General features: G+C 32.7%; 3 protein-coding genes across 3 annotated transcripts; 1 reads left to right on the forward strand and 2 right to left on the reverse strand.

Annotated features, from left to right (window-relative positions):
* Positions 1 to 4,374: 4,374 nt before the first annotated feature.
* Positions 4,375 to 5,556, reverse strand: LOC108216534 (FCS-Like Zinc finger 7). The gene is made up of 2 exons (XM_017389319.2): positions 5,213 to 5,556; positions 4,375 to 4,771 (listed from the first exon to the last, which is right to left on the reverse strand). The coding sequence occupies exons 1-2, from the start codon at positions 5,485 to 5,487 to the stop codon at positions 4,561 to 4,563; spliced, it is 486 nt and encodes a 161-aa protein (XP_017244808.1). The 5' UTR covers positions 5,488 to 5,556; the 3' UTR covers positions 4,375 to 4,560.
* Positions 5,557 to 9,198: 3,642 nt separating this feature from the next.
* LOC108219480 (pollen-specific protein C13) lies at positions 9,199 to 10,468 on the forward strand. Its single transcript, XM_017392954.2, has 2 exons — positions 9,199 to 9,484; positions 9,919 to 10,468. Exons 1-2 carry the CDS (start codon positions 9,328 to 9,330, stop codon positions 10,248 to 10,250), a joined length of 489 nt encoding a protein of 162 aa, XP_017248443.1. The 5' UTR covers positions 9,199 to 9,327; the 3' UTR covers positions 10,251 to 10,468.
* Positions 10,469 to 18,227: 7,759 nt separating this feature from the next.
* On the reverse strand, positions 18,228 to 19,122 carry LOC108217365 (probable transcription factor At5g61620). The gene is made up of 2 exons (XM_017390200.1): positions 18,845 to 19,122; positions 18,228 to 18,753 (listed from the first exon to the last, which is right to left on the reverse strand). Exons 1-2 carry the CDS (start codon positions 19,120 to 19,122, stop codon positions 18,228 to 18,230), a joined length of 804 nt encoding a protein of 267 aa, XP_017245689.1.
* Between the last annotated feature and the right edge of the window lie 288 nt (positions 19,123 to 19,410).

Consider the following 19,410-nt stretch of genomic DNA (forward strand, 5'->3'; position numbering starts at 1 on the left):
CTAAAAATGATTCCGTGACACGTATTTTCGGGGTGGTCGTATTTAATTCTGATTTTGAAATTTATCAGAATTTTGGAATCTGGTTACAGCATTTAAAACGGGTTATGATTGCTGGCTAAATTTGAAAAAGTTTATTGAATTTGCTGGACAATGTGCTTTGAAGACATTGACTAGATTGGCTGGTTATAATTTAAAAAAAAAATACGATATTAATATTTTATATTATATAAATAAAATATATCACTTCAATATGATAATAAATAATATGTAATCTTCTTATAATGACTCTAGAGTTTCGATAAATATAGTCACGCAAAAAAAGTTTACTAAAATTATTGATAAGAGGTGGGGTTAGTTGGAGTGTGATATTTTCAAGACATTGATTATATTTTTTATTTTTCGTATGTCAACTCATTTTTTAGCTAAAATTTTTTCATGGTTGGAGTTGCTTTTAAAATTTAAAATTACCCTACAAAATTTGGTGGCGTACAATCACAGTATTAAATCATACTTAAAATTCCCATGACAATCAATTGAAAGTATTTTAAATTCATTAAAATCTGATATTATTCGTATACTCATAAATTTTTCAGATTTTATAAATACTGGATTTTCGAAAATTATTCAATGTATTTCTATCCTTTCTGAAATCCCACTAGAATCGAATGAGATTTTGAAATATCATGCTTAAATCTTAAAGATTATACACCAACTTTTCGATATTTATTTAGAGATAGCTTGATATCAAAATAAGATACGCCCTAATAAAATTCATGAATGATATATAATTCGTTAAAACATTGAATTCACCCGCTTTAAGATATATATATTTCGAGATAAGCTTAATGAACGGGTATTCACATTTTTTTTTTTTTTTTTGACAGAACGGGTATTCACATTTGAATGATCTTTCTTATAATTTCTTAATAAATTTATTCTTAAATAGTGTCTTTATTAATCTAAAATGTGCATCACATAAACTAAAATTGTGAATTACGTTAAAGGTTTTGTGTTGTAAATTAGTTATAAAATTTCTAGCAATATCCAACCCGAATTTAAAATGTTTAAAAAATATGATATTGTTCAATTAAGATCGTATAAAATTCACTAAAATTTGATAGTATTTTAAAATCAAAATTTTGAAAATTTATTTATACTTTACATCTGTAACATCCCACGTCACGTCAATTAGTTAAAGAGTATTTGGGCCTTTATAAACACAAGCAAATAAGTTATGTATATTAATTTGCTAGCATTTTTTGGCCGACCTGATGTATATCAATTTGCTATCACTTTTGGGTCGACTTGTGGTGGGTTGTTGGTTCCGGTATGCATCTAATATTTGTGGGCTTGGGATATTATAACACCTCCTCTTATATGCTAGACGTCCTCGTCGAGCCCACAATCAAACTTACGAAACCCCGACGGTGTCTGGTCGGATATTGTTCTGATACCATTTATAACGTCCCAAACCCACAAATAGATGTACGCCGGAATTTTCATAATATTGATAACCATCCCAGTTACACTGAGAATTGTTGTAATATTGATAACCATCCCGATTACACTGACTTCGATATAACAAAATTTTCTAAGTTAAGATTGGTTAAGTCGTATTTTCGTTCCAGTATATCAGAAGGATATGCTTGTAAATTTTGATTTTGAAAACTTAATTAATCATTTTTCTAGTAAAAATATGAGAAAATAAATATTTAAGATATGAGTTATTATAAAAGGATAAAAAAAATTATAAGCATACCAGACATCTTGCGACTCAGAATCGGTCCTGTACTCCTGAATATACCATTTCGTTAGCATGTGGTGATGAATCAATATGTGCTTGGAGAATTATTTTTTCTTAATCAATTTGCCTCATAATGTATCATACCATACCGATACCAACAAGATTCACATATATATAGATGAGGTGATGGCAAATTCAAAATTAAGTGTACGATGTCATGCCGCGTGGAGATATAAACATAGTGACGCGTGGCACTCGTGCTTGCATGCAAAGTGGTCTTGTGCTAGTGTTACTTTATGTGTCACTTTAAAGAACCATCTGGTGCTTCCTAGTGAGTTTATCTCATGACTAAATACGTACAAAATGGGCTGGGCCGGACCTTGAAATCCTGTACGTGCAAGAGAATGCAGAAGTAAACAATAATGGAAGTTCCAGGCAGGCCTGTTCGCGAACCGAGCTGTTCGCGAACAAGCTCGTGTTCGGCTCGTTAAGAACTCGTTCGGCTCGGTTCGTTTATAAAATCGAGCTCGAGCTCGAACTCGAAAATCTGTTCGTTAAGCAAAACGAGCTCGAGCCGAGTTTCAGTATGTTCGGCTCGAGCTCGGCTCGTGTTCGGCTCGATCTCGTTCGGCTCGAACTCGCTCGTTAAAAGCTCGATAAATTATGAATTGTACCCAGAATATTTTTATAATACTATACCTTTCTAACTTCTGGACTTAGCCGTTTAGGATATCATCTCAAGATTTAGAGAAGAAAGATACAATCATCCTCTATATCAACGCACTTACTTGCTTCCATGCTTCCAGATCGCTAAGTGTGTTAGTCAAATGCTTCCAGATGCATTCCATTAACACCCTGCAGATCATAGTAGTTTGGATTCTGGGTAAACCTCTTGTACAAGAATGCCCGAGTGAGGTTATTTGGCTTGCTTGTAGTGACGTGAACCACCACCTGGTTTTTGAATCTGAGATTGGTTTTGGGGATATAAGAACTACGGATTGAGAGATTAGGGAACGAATGAACCCCTGAGTATAGTATATGTTTAGGTTTTTTGATTGTTGGGCTGGGCTAATGTTATGTGTAATTGTTGTATTTTAACGAGCTGTTCGATAACACAACAAGCTCGACTCGGCTCGAATTTGTTCGCGAACAAGCTCGTGTTCGGCTCGTGAGGTAACGAACTCGAGCTCGAACATGTTTTTTTGTTCGGTAAGAAAGCTCGGCTCGGCTCGGTTCGTCAGAGAAAAAATAAAAACTCGGCTCGTTTACGTCAAAACTCGGCTCGACTCGGTTCGTGAACAGCTCTAGACTTCCAGCTACGATGGTCATGCAGGACTCATGGAATAGAAAATGATGATAAGATATCTTATAATATATCTAGTTTGTATTATAATTTGGCAGATATAAGATTGGATGTTTTAAGAATCATTTGGATGTTTTAAGAATCATCGGAGATGTACATTTCTTCCCCTATTACACAGTTTATGTCATAGTTCCAGTTCATTGACAACGACCCCTTAACTAAAATGATACTAAAAATGTCAAAGAATTTTTCGGAGATAAATTAAACAATGATTTTTCTATCTATTCTGAGTTAATGACTAATTATTACTCCCTCCGTCCCATCAGGTTCTTTACGTTATTTTTTGGCACGCATTTTAAGGCTCCTATAAAGTATACTTATATTTTATATATAATTTTTAAAAAAAATCTTGAAAAAAAGTTTGATGTCTAAATTTTTATTCAGAAAAAAAATAATTTTAAAAAATATTATTCAACTATCCTTTATAAAAGCCTCAAAATGCGTGCAAACAGTGAACGTAAACTACCTGGTGGGACGGAGGGAGTAGTTATATGTCGAGATTTATGACGTTTTCAAGGACATCAAATGAACTTTGCATATCTTTTAAATATTTTATAAATATTTTTCAGCTTTCTAAATTACTCTATAATGACAAAAACTGTCAAAAAAATAGAAAGGATATGTACCCCGTGCACGTGAGCAGGACATTATAATTTGACCCTTCTAGCCTAATGCGAAATAACAGAAAATAACAGTCACTGGCCGGGAGGTCACCGAAAGTTTAACAAATCTCATGGCTAGAAACATATGCAAGAGCTTGAGAGGCTTAACATGAGCTCTAAGCTAGCTGATATATGAAGAAGATTGAGGGCATGTAGCCTGTGAGAAGTTCGAACACACAAGTTTTTGTTAAGTAGCTTAAGATATTTTATTCTGGATCGTGTGGTGAACCAAAAGTTCCAATCAGCAAATTTTTGTTAAGATTTTACTGGTATTGAGGATCGATTCAAATAATATCTTAATGTTAGAGAAAGTTTATAACTGGTGTTAAACCGTCTTTCAAAATTTTGATATCATATATTGAGAAACAATTCATCTAACATTCTGTGATATTATAGAAAGTGTAAAATTAATCTTATCTTAATCCTATAGTACTATATTTCAACAAATGTTAAAAATAAAATTGGAAAATATCAATCTTATTTAAATTTTAGAATATTATACATGCTTCCGCAATCACGAAACAAAGTATTAATTATTTAATAACTAACTAGATAATCTCGAAAATTTAATCAGTTTAACGAGTTACACGTACAACAACTGTCAATGATGATAAATTAGAATTAATTATCGATTTTTCAAAAAGATAATCACAACATTTCATCTCTGGGATCAGCTCACCTTACCATTTGCCAGAGCTTAATCAGGTCACCGTCACATTTAGGTCAACAATCATTATTGTCAAGTCTATACAAAAGGCATACGTAGAAACATATGAACATGTAGAGATAATTTATGCAGCCGCGAAGGTGCCGGGCTTGGCGGCAGCAGGATCCGAAGAGCGCGAGCAAGCTGCGGGGGAGTGGTCAAGAATTTGAAGAGAAAACACATCATCATCATCTTTGGCAAGTGAAGGTGGAGGAGACTGTGTGATGGACTCTTTTCTCTCGTCATCTTCCATTTGTTCTTCCCTACATTCTACACTACAATATGCTGTGTCTCCCCTGTTGTACGTTAGCAGCCAGCCAGCCAACAATTTTATCAATTATTTCACTTTATATAGTTCACTCTTTCTAATAATAAATAAATTATCAGGAGTGCAGAAAAATCCAATATTGCGCGCTAGCTAGCTACTTATTTTCTCCTCATCTTATCTACTTGTTGTCCAGCACTATGTGTGATTTGCATGGTCGAACGGTGAGTACTGCAAATAGATGGACATACATCTGCATGCTATCCTTAATCATATCCATATCATAAGACAACCTATTTTTGCAAGAATGCATAAAAATTTATTGACGATTCCCAGACATCAGTGATACCATGGACTTGTGCACTAACATCATCAACCGATTAATTTGTGAACATTTATTTTTTTAAACCGTGTGATTTTTTAGAATGAATATCTAATTTAAAACGGAAGAAATAAATAAAGAGGTGGCTACCTGTACATGAAAATATCACGGGCTGGTGGCAAACGGCGTTGGCAGAGGCCACAAGTGGTCAAGAAACTCACAGGATTGTCGTAATAATTTTGTGGAGTAGGAATGTTGATACTCCTCCTCCTCATCCGAGTATATTCTCTGGGTGACTCCACAGATGACTCACCCTCGTCGCTCTTCTTCTTCTGCTCATTTTGGGATGGCTTCACCGCAGTGAGATTAACGGTGATTTCGGTGAGGCTGGTGGTTCTCCTAAATTCCTTCCTTCCGGTCCCCATGAACAAGTTTGGACTAAGAGAGGGTCAAAGCATTGAGATATGTGGACTTGTGGGGGATTGTAAGGTGGTGAGTGGTTACAGATAAATACGAAGGCAGGGTGCTATCACTTCATCTTGGCCGTAGCTTTTGTTTCTCAGATCTTGACACTTGTCACCTATGACCTGCAATTATTTTGCTCTTGTTTTTTATAATGATTTTTTAATTTCATTCATTTTTTAAAGATGGTGATATTTGCACACCCTAAATTGATTGTTGCACACCCTTTAGTGATCATTTGATTAAAATAATCCCCCTTTTTGATTTTAGCCTTTACCTGTTAAGGTGCGAGATAAGGGTGTATACGGTTCAGATTGGGCGGGTTGCACATAACTTATTGACCCAACACAATAAAATCGGGTTCTCAAAATTTCAACCTAAATCGAATCGTATAAATTTGTAACCCAAAACAATTTGTAGTACTTTGGTTGGGAGTAGTTTGGTTGAGTTAATAAATATAATAATCGCCGGTATCAAATAGGTCTTCAACATCCAATATTTTAAACTAAAAATTACTTTAACAAACTTGTCAAAGACATAAAATTGAATTCAGTTAAAAAAATAAGTATTAACATAAATAATGAACAGTTATATTCATGAATGTAATCTCATATTCTCATTCATGTTTGTTTTCCATTTAAATAAAAAAAATTAAGATCATAAATATATTTACGTAACAAACAAACAATAAATTTAATCTCATGTATATTTAAATATCAAACGAAAATTACTATATTAAATTTAAAGACAAACAAATATAATAAATTAATTGAATTAGGCTAATATGTGTAATGTGATGGGATTGATAAATTTGATATGTTCTCATATTTTTCAATCGCGTTGGGCTGTATCGGTTTATAAAACCCGAAACCCATGTTCAACCCAACTAAACCGGGTTAATGCTATTTCAATCCAATTACTAATCGGGATAAAAAATTTCGGATTGGATTGGACGAAATATGATCAGTTTGGATCGGGTTGGTCGGTTTCATCAATCCGCGCACACCCCTATACAAGAGAGGTATTTGATAGAGGTTATATTAGTCATACAAAAATACAAGGTGTGCAACTATCAATTTAAGATGTGCAATTATCACCCCTTTTTTAATATGCGATATGATTTCAGATATATCTATCCATAATTGCGATGTTGAAGCTATTATTATTTCTCCGCCTCTCTCATCAAAACGTTTCAATTATTAGCAAATATTCTTTACTCTCAGGTCCTGGTTTCTTATTATCAAAGATGATGCAATTGATACTATAACTCAGCAACGAGTGCTAGGAAGGGTTCGGAGAAAATTGAGTAAGTTCTCTAATACAATTCCAGAAGAAAATGAGTGAGTAGGTTTTCTCTGCAATAGAAGTTCAAACTTTAATTTAGCCGATAGTGAAATATAGAAAAAAAAAAAAATATAACTGATTAATATAATCAAACAAAATATGATTCATATTTTATTCCTTCATTTAAATCATTCGGCCCAGTTAAACAGTGTTGGACAATGGTTAGATGGCCGAAATGTACAGTTGTGGACATCAATGGTTTCTTATGCCATGCTCCAAACAGGGAAGAAAACAAGTGAAGAGAAAATAAATTTATGTAACCCTCGTTCCTATTTGTTCTTCCAAAATTTTTTAAAGAGAGAAAAGCACATTCAAATATAACATATTTTCACTCCAAAACTTTCAGTTTAAAAGTGGAGTGAAAGTGAAAATTCATTTACTTTCACTTACATTCATTTGTGTTCTCTTGAAAAAAACTCGGAAGCAGTACCTAAAACAAGAACAACCAAGTGAAAAGTTACTCCCGCCGTTTGATATGTTGAGACTGTTCATAACAGACGATAAATTACTAATTTATGTTTAATCTATAAAATTAAATATATTCATTAGTGATCTTGCTGTATTTGTATTTACGATTTTAATACCGTGAAATTTTTATATTTACTGCTAATACGAAATTAAAAATATTAACGATCAAAACGTGTGTTGACAAACGTGATAAAGGAAAACATGAAAAGTATTATGGGATAGAGGGAATATTTTTTTTTATCTTACATGATTTATGAAATTTTTAATTTGAACGAAAATTCAAATTACCTACTTATACTACAAATTAAAATACATCGCCAAATTTAAACTATATTCAAATTATGTCGTCGACATTCTTTTCTTATCTAATAATATTCTTAACACCCATATTTCATGTGTACAATTTTATGAGACTGAGAGAATAATATACTAATAATATTATATAAATAAAATTTTAATTTAAAATACCTTAATCCACGAGACCGCTAAACAAAAGAGTTGAGATACATGTACGTTGAATTATTATCACCATTATTGCGTTGTTTTGCCATAAATTTGAATCTTAGGTGATATCGATGTTCTTTTATGCACGGCTACAAAGAGACATCATGATTATTCCCACTTTAATTTCGTTGCCCCAACTGTATTTTTATATAAGGTGTTATACTAAAGCAGGAAAAGAAATTAGAATCACACTCGACTTTACCATCCCGTTAAATTAAAAAGTTTTGTATTTTCTTCTTCAAAATTACAACTGTAAATATGATAAAGGTGACATGTAAGCATTGTCGTATTTAACCCATGTGTATTAAATGTGAAAATAAATACCAAATATATATGATAATATCTCGAAAACGTATGAATAAATATTCTTTTAACAGATTTTTCATATATTTATATATATATATTTTAATGACAGGTAGATTAAGTCGACCCATTTTTTTTTTTTGACAAAATGCAAATTCACTCCATTAAATTAAAACAAGTCTAGTCGGGACAGATCCCCAACTGACAATGCAATCAGGTTAATAAACAATAAAACGAGCTAAACAAATAGCCGTATTGTTTCCAGACTGCTTAACACAATGAATCCAATGATTCTTGAAATTGAAAACGAATACAAAGGCTTCTTGAGTAATCCAGCCTACATCAATCCCGAAAATGGTAGCTTCACAATCGACCTTCACAATAGTTCCATGGCTGTTGCGGTGTTCAGACGACTCCGTTGTAAAAACTAAGCAATGAGGAACAAGAATCCTCGAATAATGAACAACTATAATTTGTGAAAGGTGAGCACATGCGATCACCACCGTTCCAAGTATACCCCAGCTATCTACATGCCGGGAGCCAGCTATAGACATGCCGAAAGTATTAATGATGCGATAAACCAGATCTCCCAAAACTCCATCCCAATCATTCTCATTGATAATACAGGAAGACATAACAACCACAAATATAACACCCAAAAATTGGGTACTAAATCAACACACGCCAAAAGGCGAGACGGAAAAACACAATCGGACCTTTGATTTCAAAAGATCTGATTTATTCAGAAAACAATCAAGTTGTGTCCCGATTTATATGTTCTGCGCGGGATTATAATTGGGAGGAAGTAATTTGGTGAAACTGCGGTCTTGGGCCGTTTAAATCACACAAATAACCCTAAATAATCTGGACTAGAACATGAGTGGGCCAAAACCAAAAAAACAAAACCCGGTCTATTCAGAAAAAGCCCAAAAAACCCTTCCGTAAATTACGTAAAGGTGATAGCTTAGCGTAACAGAAATAGATGAAAAACGGGCCCACCGAAATGAATGGAGGTAGAGAGGCGGTGGGGACGCGCTTAGTTGCCTTTTTCTGCTTTTGCATGTGACTCCTGCTACTCGGTGCCAGTGCCATTCCAGCTCACCGACACTAGTCTCTCCAATCAATCTATCTTTCTATAAATAATATTATTCATTTTCACTCTTCTTCTTGAAGCTCAAGAAAAAATGGCGAGACTCGTGATATTGATGCTGCTCTGTGTCCTCCCAGCCTTGGCCACTGCAAGATTCTTACATCATGCCAAGCCGTTTGTCGTGCAAGGACGTATCTATTGTGACACTTGCCGTGCTGGCTTTGAAACCTCGGCAACTACTTACATCCCTGGTACTACTTATGTTTAAACACTGTCTGTTTTTGATTTTTTTCCAAGTGGATTAGATTAGTTTGTTGATCTTGTTTAAATGGAGTGATAGTAGCATTTTAAGGCCAGATCTATAATTTTAAAATTTTGTGCTGTAGCCTGTAGGATCTAAAAGAACGAGGACTGAAATTCATTATTAAGGAGAATGAGAATGTCATTTTTTTTTTAATATTTTATAAATCTAGGGGGTGTGATTTTAACTCTGATTTTAAAACTAAAATCAAAATCCGATCGGTCTAATCCATAGATTAAAAACAATCCATTAAAATCTTAATTGAATACCATTTCCTAATGTCCATGTTTAGTGAGCGGGTTGAAATCTCGTGATCCAAACGGGGGATAAGGGTAGACAATGGTTGATGAGTGGCATTAATTAAGTGAGTTTTGTTGATTGCAGGGGCTAGGGTGAGAATTGAGTGCAGGGACAGGAAGAGTTTGGCACTCACCTATAGCATTGAAGGAGTCACTGATTCCACCGGAACATACAAGCTCACCGTGGCTGATGACCATCTTGATGAAGCCTGTGATGCTATGCTAGTGAGCAGTCCCGATCCGTTGTGTTCTGAACCCAATGCAGGACGTGACAAGTCTCGTGTCATCCTAACCCGATCCAATGGAATGACCTCTGATCTTCGCTTTGCCAATAACATGGGATTCCTTAAGAGCGAACCAATGACTGAGTGCACTCAGGTCCTCCAGATGTACAAGGAAACGGAGGATGAAGATTAGGGCCTCTTGCTCTTGGTACCTTTCTATGTTATTATATGTGGATGATGCTACTAGAGGCTTAATAACTTCTGCTGTGTAACTTTAAATTGTTTGTCTTCTATTTATTCATTTTGATCTGTGACTCCACGTTTATTTATGCTCACTTAATTGTGGCCTATACTGCCGGACCAATTTAGTTATCTAGTTATCATATGAATGTATTGGTATTATTGTTCTCATGTGCTTTGTTCATTCCATAGATTCTGGACATGATTTCTGTTGAATATTGCATTCCTGTTATAACTTCTTAAGCGGTGTCAAATCTGTTAGTAATAGAGACTGTGGTTCTTGCTGCTAATTGGGCGTAATTTGCAATCAAATAAGTTATATAGAAGCAAAACTTGCTAGGGGGAAGGGGTTTGGTTTCTGGAAGGCAGGTGTTGTGATTTATTTGGCTTCTATGCTGCATCGTTGATGCATGGTTCAGTCGAGAATGCCCATTTTTTGTGTCTACTAGGGTCTATTTTGCGGCCGGTTGGGTTAATAGTTCCGTGTTAATGCTCAAGAGCAAGTATTCCAGGCAGTGTTCTGAAAAGTGTATTAAGCGGCGGTTCAAACAAAATCATCATCAAAGGCGGTATAAAATTATCAAATTATCACTGTCAAAAGCGTTTCAAGTTTATACCAATAGTCTGTTTGGTAGTGTTAGTAATTGTTTATACCAATAGTCTGTTTGGTAGTGTTAGTAATTGTTGTGCTGTTAGAAAAAGTCTTAGTAAAAAATGTGTTGTTCGGTTATTTTTTTTTTTTTTGATATTTGCATATGTTGAGTGATAATATAATTTTTTTTAATAAGGTTTGCTAGTTAAATTTGTGACTGATTCTAGCAAAAATTGAAAAACAATCTTTTTCTAATAAAAGTATGGAAGTGTTATGATAGGAGTGGATGACTTTTGGTTTTTCCCAAAACTTTTGGCCTTTTGTTTACCCTCCATAATATGTATGACTTTTAACTTTTCATATGACTTGTAACTTACATTTGATGGCCTATATAAAGCCATTTGTATGAGTTTGTGAAATACTTAAGATGAACAATGTTTGCTCCATCTTTCTCTCTTGTCTAGCTCTCTCAATTTCGTTTCTACATATATTATTATATAACACGTTATCAGCACGATTTGCTTTCACTTTGTTCTTATGTTGCACGCCTCATTTTTTTCTCTTTGTTCGGATTTTGGTGTAAATTATTATCAAGAGGATCATGGTTGTAAAAAATCTATAGTTAATCGACGAGACTCATATTGCTACAAAGATGAAGTCATTCTTTCAATGCAAGAGGACTCACTTTTTGAAGTAACGATTCTTAAACTTAAAAGAATCGTAAGATCATTCAACTGTAAGATTTTAAGGTACGGCTCCCTTGACCATTCTTTCTAATTTATAGTTTTATCGAAATGTATATATTTGAGTTAAGCTAGTTTTGCATTTCTCCAAAATTCATACTGAACTTGTTTTACAAATGAATCAAATTTTCTTAAAAATTTCATAATAGTCTCTTAATTTTCCACGACCTTTATTGTCTAGTATGCTTGTGAATTCATCCATATGCATATATTGATGATATGACTTTAGGAGACAAGTACTCTACACTTATTTATGCCTAGTTTGGTTGATTATAACATGATTGCGTGTCTATTTATTGATTGATGTGATATTAAAATGTTCTTTTTATATATGATGAACATCTCTCATGTGCATATATTATATTCCAAGTGATCATATTTTATATGCTTTTAATTAGTTACGTTGGATGATCATAGAGTTCTATTAAGTTACCCCCAATTATATGTGAACTTTACATAAATCATGGTGATTCAATCTTTTACTCTTGAAGATATATATGCTTAGTTATTAATTTGCAAAATGTGATGATTCTTAACTTGTGATTTCTTAAATTATTTTATATATGACAAATAGGATAATATGAGGAAAATCTAGATTATGCATTTGTGATCAATAAAAAAATTATGAGTTATTAGTGACTCTATAATCTAAAAATTGTAAGTGTTTAGTAGATAATAAGTCATTGTATGTGACTTTTTAATCCGAAGTCGCCTCCCTCAAGTCATTAGTTACTTTAATATGAGTTTGAATTATACTAAACTCAATTATTATAATAAGCTGCAAACGGATTAGTGGAATAACTAATATTTGTATGAGTGAGACAAAAGATTTCAATACCACTTATTTTAGATAAATAATGTGCGACCTTGTATCTAGTTATTGTCAATGAATTCACGAATAATATATGCTACCAAAGTCCTTGCATACTTTTGGTCTGAGTAAAATGTTTTAGATACGTACTTTTGGATTTACGTAAATTATTTCTAACTCTTTTGGATTTGATAATTATTTGAATTTTAGTAAACTGTTTTGGACCGTTTTGGAATTGGATGAAATATTTCGGATCTATGTTCTCGACTTTCTTGGAATATGACTATTTGTCTATATTTCATCATCAAATCTATGAGGTCATCTAAAATTTTGAGATAGTCAAAATACATGTATTATGATTTTGAGGTGATAACTAGTGCATACACATATTATTTCTTTTATATTAAGTTGTCTTGCTCACATGTTTGAATATATTATGTATTGTGCATGCTCCTAATAACTGATATTTTGAAATCTCCCTATGATATTTTTGGTAAATGATTGAATTTCAATATCACTACGTGACTTTAAACTTGTAGTTTGTTTACAATTAGTATTTGTGAATGAGATTCTTATCTACTTGAGCTAAATGATGAAGGTATTATCGTCAACACCTATTTGACGTAGTTTTTAATGGATTGCTTGTAAATAATTGCAACTAGAAGTTGCACATAACAACCAGAAGTTGTCTCTATATAAAAAAAAATTCCTTTATTTTTCATCACACATTTCTGATATATTTAATTTCTGAAGGATGAAGGATGTCAATAGTAAAATTTGATATATTTAAACACTTGATCACATTCCAGAAGAATGATATATTAGCATAATATTCAAATTATGAAATGATATAATATCCCTGAAGGATGGATCTCTATAATGAACAATATGATGTTTAGATTTAATTGAATAAATATATATAACAGTATCCCGAAGATACAATGTTATGAAATTGGGTTGTTAAAATCATGAGCTGATATTGTGACTAGTTGTAGTTTATTAAAATTGAATTATGGATATAAAGATTATGTATTGCAACAAATGACACCCCTCCATTCCTTAGAATAAATAAGACAATATTAGAAAATCAAAGACCATGTCTGTAGCAATGGTCTGATATTACAAACAGTTTTTGATCGTATTCTTACCTTGTGTGTTAAAAAATATTTCCCCTGAATGATATAAAGATGTCCGATATCAATACCAAATTCTAATATGAGTCATTCAAAGGGGGAGTATTATATAGAATGTCTCATTATATATTCTTCTAAATATAAGGCTCCCGAAGAGCATGTATAAGGCTCCTGAAGAGCATGTATAATGCACCTGAAGAGCATGTATAAACCTCCTGAAGAGCATGTATATTTTATCATAAATATTTTACTATAGAAGAGTAGGTATATTATCGATGTAACTATACTCTCCCAAACAATTGAAGTATATTTTATATAAAATTATTAATATTGATTTTGAAGTAAACCAGAAGTTTACTGATAACTTTATAATCGGGCATGACCAATCAAGCCATCAGTTAATGAAGATGCGAATAGTAATTGAAATTTATATATGAACTTTTGTTGAAGAACCTGCAGATTCTTCTCAGTGATACATATGTTATTTGCTTGTAAGGCCTAATTAATCACCAGTAAAGTAATAATTGTGATTTATCATCTTTGAAAATGTATTAATGAAGACATGACATGAGATAAAAATCTCTCACTATAGTATAATGAGATATTTTATGAAAAATATGATTATATATCAAGTTATTATAACCTCGCCACATTAAGTATGCGAGATTCATTATTTAGAGTATGTGCTTATATAATGCTGGTGAATCTCAAAATGAGTATTATCTTATCCATGAAAATTGTTGAGTATTTTGTATCATTTATTTATTTGATTCGCATCATATACAAATTTTCATAATTTGTCCCGTTATAAACAAATTATTTGGTCATCATAATTTCTCCACCACGATAATAAGATCGATTCCACAATTGAATATATATTACATATGAGTGCATTTATTTATGACTTGATTTAACAAGTTTGTTATCCTGAAATCAGGGGGAGAAAATAAATAGCTGGTGAATATTTTAAGAATGAATTATCATTGCCTCATCTTGATCCTCAAAATGACAAATATGAACCAGAAGTTCATAAGATGATTCATTCATATATCTGATGACTAGAAATAGTGATTATGTCACGAACACCGGCATATGCTCCATTGATATTAATATTACAGAAGGACAACTTCAAGATACTACTATGTCTAAAGAACGCCTGAAGCGTGATAGGCAAGTGGGTTCCATATCTTATAAAAAAAAATGATTATAAATATTTGAAAAGGAGCAACGATTGATGATGGCTGGATTGAGAAATCAATAACTCTTGAAATATCTCCAGAAGAGATTATAGACATGGCAAGTTGGAGAACAAGTAAAAGTGTCCAAGATTATGACTAGATTGAAAAGTCAATAACTCTTGAAAGGTCTCCGGAAGAGATTATAGACATGGCAAATCAGAGATATATAAAAGTAGTGAAAATATCGACATCTTGCTATATTATGTCATATCCAGAATAAAATGGAACCACAAATCGGATCGACGTCGATGTTATTTATTGAACTTGGGGTTATGAGTAATAATGAGGATCATGAGCAGAACCCGTTGGAAAATATTAACAAATTTGACCAAAAAAAATAAAATAAAGGACATAATTGAGGCAATTTTAAAGAAATTTATTTGGACCGGTAATCCTTCCACACCTGAAGTTGTGAAAGTAGTGCGCCCTATGAATTATTATCTCTTAAAAAATAGAGAAATTTTTGAAACTGCAGTTCACACACTTAAAGGTGTCAAGTCAGTGGGATATGAATGATTATTTGTGTGAAACAAAATGAAGTTTCAGAATTTATAAATGTAAAACTCAGATTATCGTACAATGACCTTGTATTGGTTATGAAGAGAAATGTATCTTGTGGTGGATATGATTATTTGATTGCTAAATAATCTCAGAATATGTGTATGAGTTAATCTAAGTTCTATATATGACCCACTTGACAGTGATTATCCCAGAAGGATCTTAACTGCCAGAAGCAGTATAACAAATTCTCGAGAACATCACTCTCCTCAAATTAAAAGGGGATTTTTGGACCAGTAGTCCGATATAAAATTATTTCACAAAGTAAATGTTATCATTATATATCGAATTATAGGTGACAACTCATAAAGTCTCTGGCCAGAGCAGATGGATACTAGAATGTGTTTCTAGTTGACATTAAAATGAATTGCACCTTATAACCAAAATACGTATATGTTATCTTTTGTGATGAAACTTTTGGTGAATATATTGAAATGAGAATATTCTTCTAAATGGATGATATATTGCTATATGAAAATCCTGGAAGGATTATAAATACATGATAGTACACTGACCTTTATGAATAGTTGATATGAAGAAAGTTTCGGTCCTGAAGTACCGTACTTGACTAGAGTAAAACATGTTTTATTAATTATACATGTCTTAAATTAAGCATATCCTATTTGAACATGTGTGAATTCGCAGGTTACATAAGTATAATTTTATTCGATCTGCACTAACCTATCTCATAAGGATTTTTAGTTAATATTGCAGGAGCAAAATGCTTATTTCGATTTCGATAACGAGGGATCTGCAAATTGAATATTTATATAGAGTACATTGGAGATTTTCTTTTGTTGTGAAATATATTATTGCAGGCTGTATCATGTGCAAGGAAGGGTACATTAAAGATTTGTTCATATGGCACTTCCCACCACTACTTTCAAGAAATCAGTACACAAGATCGGGATGCGCATACTTCAAAATATTTGCTAATTTCATAATCATATCTTGATGAGGGGGAGACATAAATGAAATATTGTACAACTCATGTACTCTTTTTCCTTCACTAGGGTTTTTCCCACTGGGTTTTTCCTAGTAAGGTTTTAACGAGGCATGATGTTGATATAAGTCATCCAAGGGGGAGTGTTATGATAGGAGTGGATGACTTTTGGTTTTTCCCAAAACTTTTGGCCTTTTGTTTACCCTCCATAATATGTATGACTTTTAACTTTTCATATGACTTGTAACTTACATTTGATGGCCTATATAAAGCCATTTGTATGAGTTTGTGAAATACTTAAGATGAACAATGTTTGCTCCATCTTTCTCTCTTGTCTAGCTCTCTCAATTTCGTTTCTACATATATTATTATATAACAGGAAGGACTTATTTTTCCAAAACACAGTTTTTGGTTAAATTATTGTTGAAGTTGTCATCCAATATAATGTCATCATTTTTTTAGAAATTAAATTATTTTTTGCATATTTAGGAAGCCTCGATAAAACATTGTTGGAGATGTCATCATCATCCTGGATTTTAATAGTGTAGGGAGATTGGGGGCATGTATGTTGATTTCATATAACCACGTGAACATGATCGGTGGGTTGGAAGGTTTGGTCTCATAGAAATGAGTTGGTCAAGATGTGTGGAAGCTTTAGTTTTAGAAGAGTTGTGGGTTGATTGGTCGGGTGTGATGAAAGGTTTAGTATCGGAGTAGTGAGTTGGCCTGCTCAGCAGCATTTACGATTTTCAAACAAATGCAGATGAAGAAGACTACACCCACTTTCTGTACATGTAAGAATGAAATAATGATGGTCAAGGAAGTATTGCTGACTGGGGTGAGTAACTCTAGTTCTTCTGTTCATAGAAACCACCTCTTGTTCCGGTAATGTTTGTAATCAACTTTTTAGTATATAGTAAAATTCTTGATTAATTTGATATGAGATAAGTTGATGGTCTTGAACTTGTATGTCTTAACAATTTGGGAGAGTTCTGGTTCTTAAACATAATGGACATTTTAAAATATTCCGACATGATTCATTCGTATGATAAAAATTATTCAAGATTATTCTCCTATAAGAACAATTTGGGAAAGAAAAAAGTTTAAACGTCTTAATTTGGGAAGTCTAATAGTTGTTTAATTATATGAGTATCATGAGAGCAATATGAAGCCTATCGATTTAAACATATGATGATGATGATCTATGCTATAATTTTGGAAATATGTTATAAAAATTCACTTTATTGAAGTCCTATTTATATCCTAAATTTTTAGAATCCACTTTTCATTACTCATAAATATGTAGCAGCTAACTCATTCCTTTAATGATTAAATATTCACTTCTCACATTTGCACACTTTTATCCATTTTTTTTTACATTATGTTATTGCTAATAAATTTTAGATATAGTACTAAAATAATAAGAAGAAACACAAATAAAAATTATTGTTGGAGTTCCCTTTCAAAATGATGTCTTTTCAAAATGATGTCTGAAGATGCTGTCAGGGTCCTAAATTCAAATTGGGAGATGAGGGGGCATGCGTGTCTGTAACTTCTTTGTTTGGTAAAGTCTTTTAAGTTTCAGAAAAGTAGTTTTAGATCTATCATCTTGTATTATCATCAATAAGATTTGCTCACTTTAAACTATTTTCAATTTTTTTATTTTTCTTCTTACATAAAATTTGTAAATATTATCCGTTTATGATGATGGATTTCTACTTTTCAATCCCAATAATAATATATTTGTAAGAACTTAATTGAACAATACATTGAAAATTACAAAATTACATAACTACATAAATTTCACTATTAATATTATTATTTGCATATAACAAATCATAACACATATTATCATATTTCACCCTCTATGTAGGACATAGTAGTCCTACAAGTATACAAGTTAACACTATCATTAGTTGTTCTCAGGGAATAGGATAGGTTGTTGCATCCGATTATGAGCCATTTGCTGAAAATTAGGAAGAGCATGATTTTGAGTCACCGTTGGTTGGGGACTTAAGCTATTTAATACTTGATGTTGAATAGCATGGGGAATATAATTTTGAGGCACAATTGATTGTGGACTCGTTATACTTGACTGATTATAATTCAGAGGAACAAAATTCTGAAGAATGTTTGGATGATGATTTATGTTATTAAGCACTGGATGTTCAATAGTGTGGTGAACATGATTTTGCGCCATGCTTGATTGGGGACTTAAGATATTTGGTTGAATGTCGGTTAAGGAACTAAAGTCCTCGACAAACCGGATATCATTGATACTATGCTTGCGTTTGTCAAGGGGTGTGGGATTATCAATGCGCTTGTAGAACTTTTGTGCATGACTAGTAATTTGAGCCGGGGTTTTGGTTTGCACATAAAACTTTGACATCTCTTTCCACTTCCCTTTGCCTAATTTTTGCAGCCCTAATAAGAACAACCTGTACAAATATTAGCCAAAATAATTAGAATAAATATAATTATTAAATCAATGTTTCTTAACAAAAAATGCACGAAAATAGTGCTACATACTTATGTTCTTTTTGAGTCCATTGAATTGGCCTTGCCCTCGACCTTTTTGTCATCTTCTTTTTCTCTGACGGACCACCACCATCCTCATTTGCAAGATCTTTAGAGCCTTTATTTGACGACTCAAGCACTTCTACATTTCCCTGTAAATCATCAATTAACTTGTTATCTTCAAATGTCCATTCATCGCCAAACTGATTTTCTCGTAACTCCTCCAATAACTTGTCAACTTCACAAGTCCATATGTTATCACTATGGTTTTCATCATGATGGCCATTCATTTCTTACGGCTTGAAGTTCGACAAAAAATATTTAGATATTGAAAAGAGTTTTTAAGAAATTCAGATCTATAGCTGAGTATGAAAAATGAGTCAATATGTGACTGATATTTATATTTGGCACATGACCGGTGACTGGTGAGTAATAACTGCGTATCCTAATGAATATCTGGTGGATACGATGATAATCTCAAAGATATATAAGAGATTTCACTTGATCTGTAAATAGATGTTATGTTCGTTGACTTGGATATTTACTCATTTTAAAATTTGATCCTTAGAGTGGCAGTT

Source organism: Daucus carota, chromosome 4 (genome assembly GCF_001625215.2).
Source record: "Daucus carota subsp. sativus chromosome 4, DH1 v3.0, whole genome shotgun sequence".
NCBI lineage: Eukaryota > Viridiplantae > Streptophyta > Magnoliopsida > Apiales > Apiaceae > Daucus > Daucus carota.

Coding starts and splice junctions, on each gene's coding strand:
- LOC108219480 (XM_017392954.2), top strand. CDS start 9,328: ATGGCGAGACTCGTGATATTGATGCTGCTCTGTGTCCTCCCAGCCTTG. Junction 9,485..9,918: donor GGCAACTACTTACATCCCTG/GTACTACTTATG, acceptor TGTTGATTGCAG/GGGCTAGGGTGAGAATTGAG.
- LOC108217365 (XM_017390200.1), bottom strand. CDS start 19,122: ATGAATGGCCATCATGATGAAAACCATAGTGATAACATATGGACTTGT. Junction 18,754..18,844: donor TGGACTCAAAAAGAACATAA/GTATGTAGCACT, acceptor ATATTTGTACAG/GTTGTTCTTATTAGGGCTGC.
- LOC108216534 (XM_017389319.2), bottom strand. CDS start 5,487: ATGGGGACCGGAAGGAAGGAATTTAGGAGAACCACCAGCCTCACCGAA. Junction 4,772..5,212: donor CGTGATATTTTCATGTACAG/GTAGCCACCTCT, acceptor AACGTACAACAG/GGGAGACACAGCATATTGTA.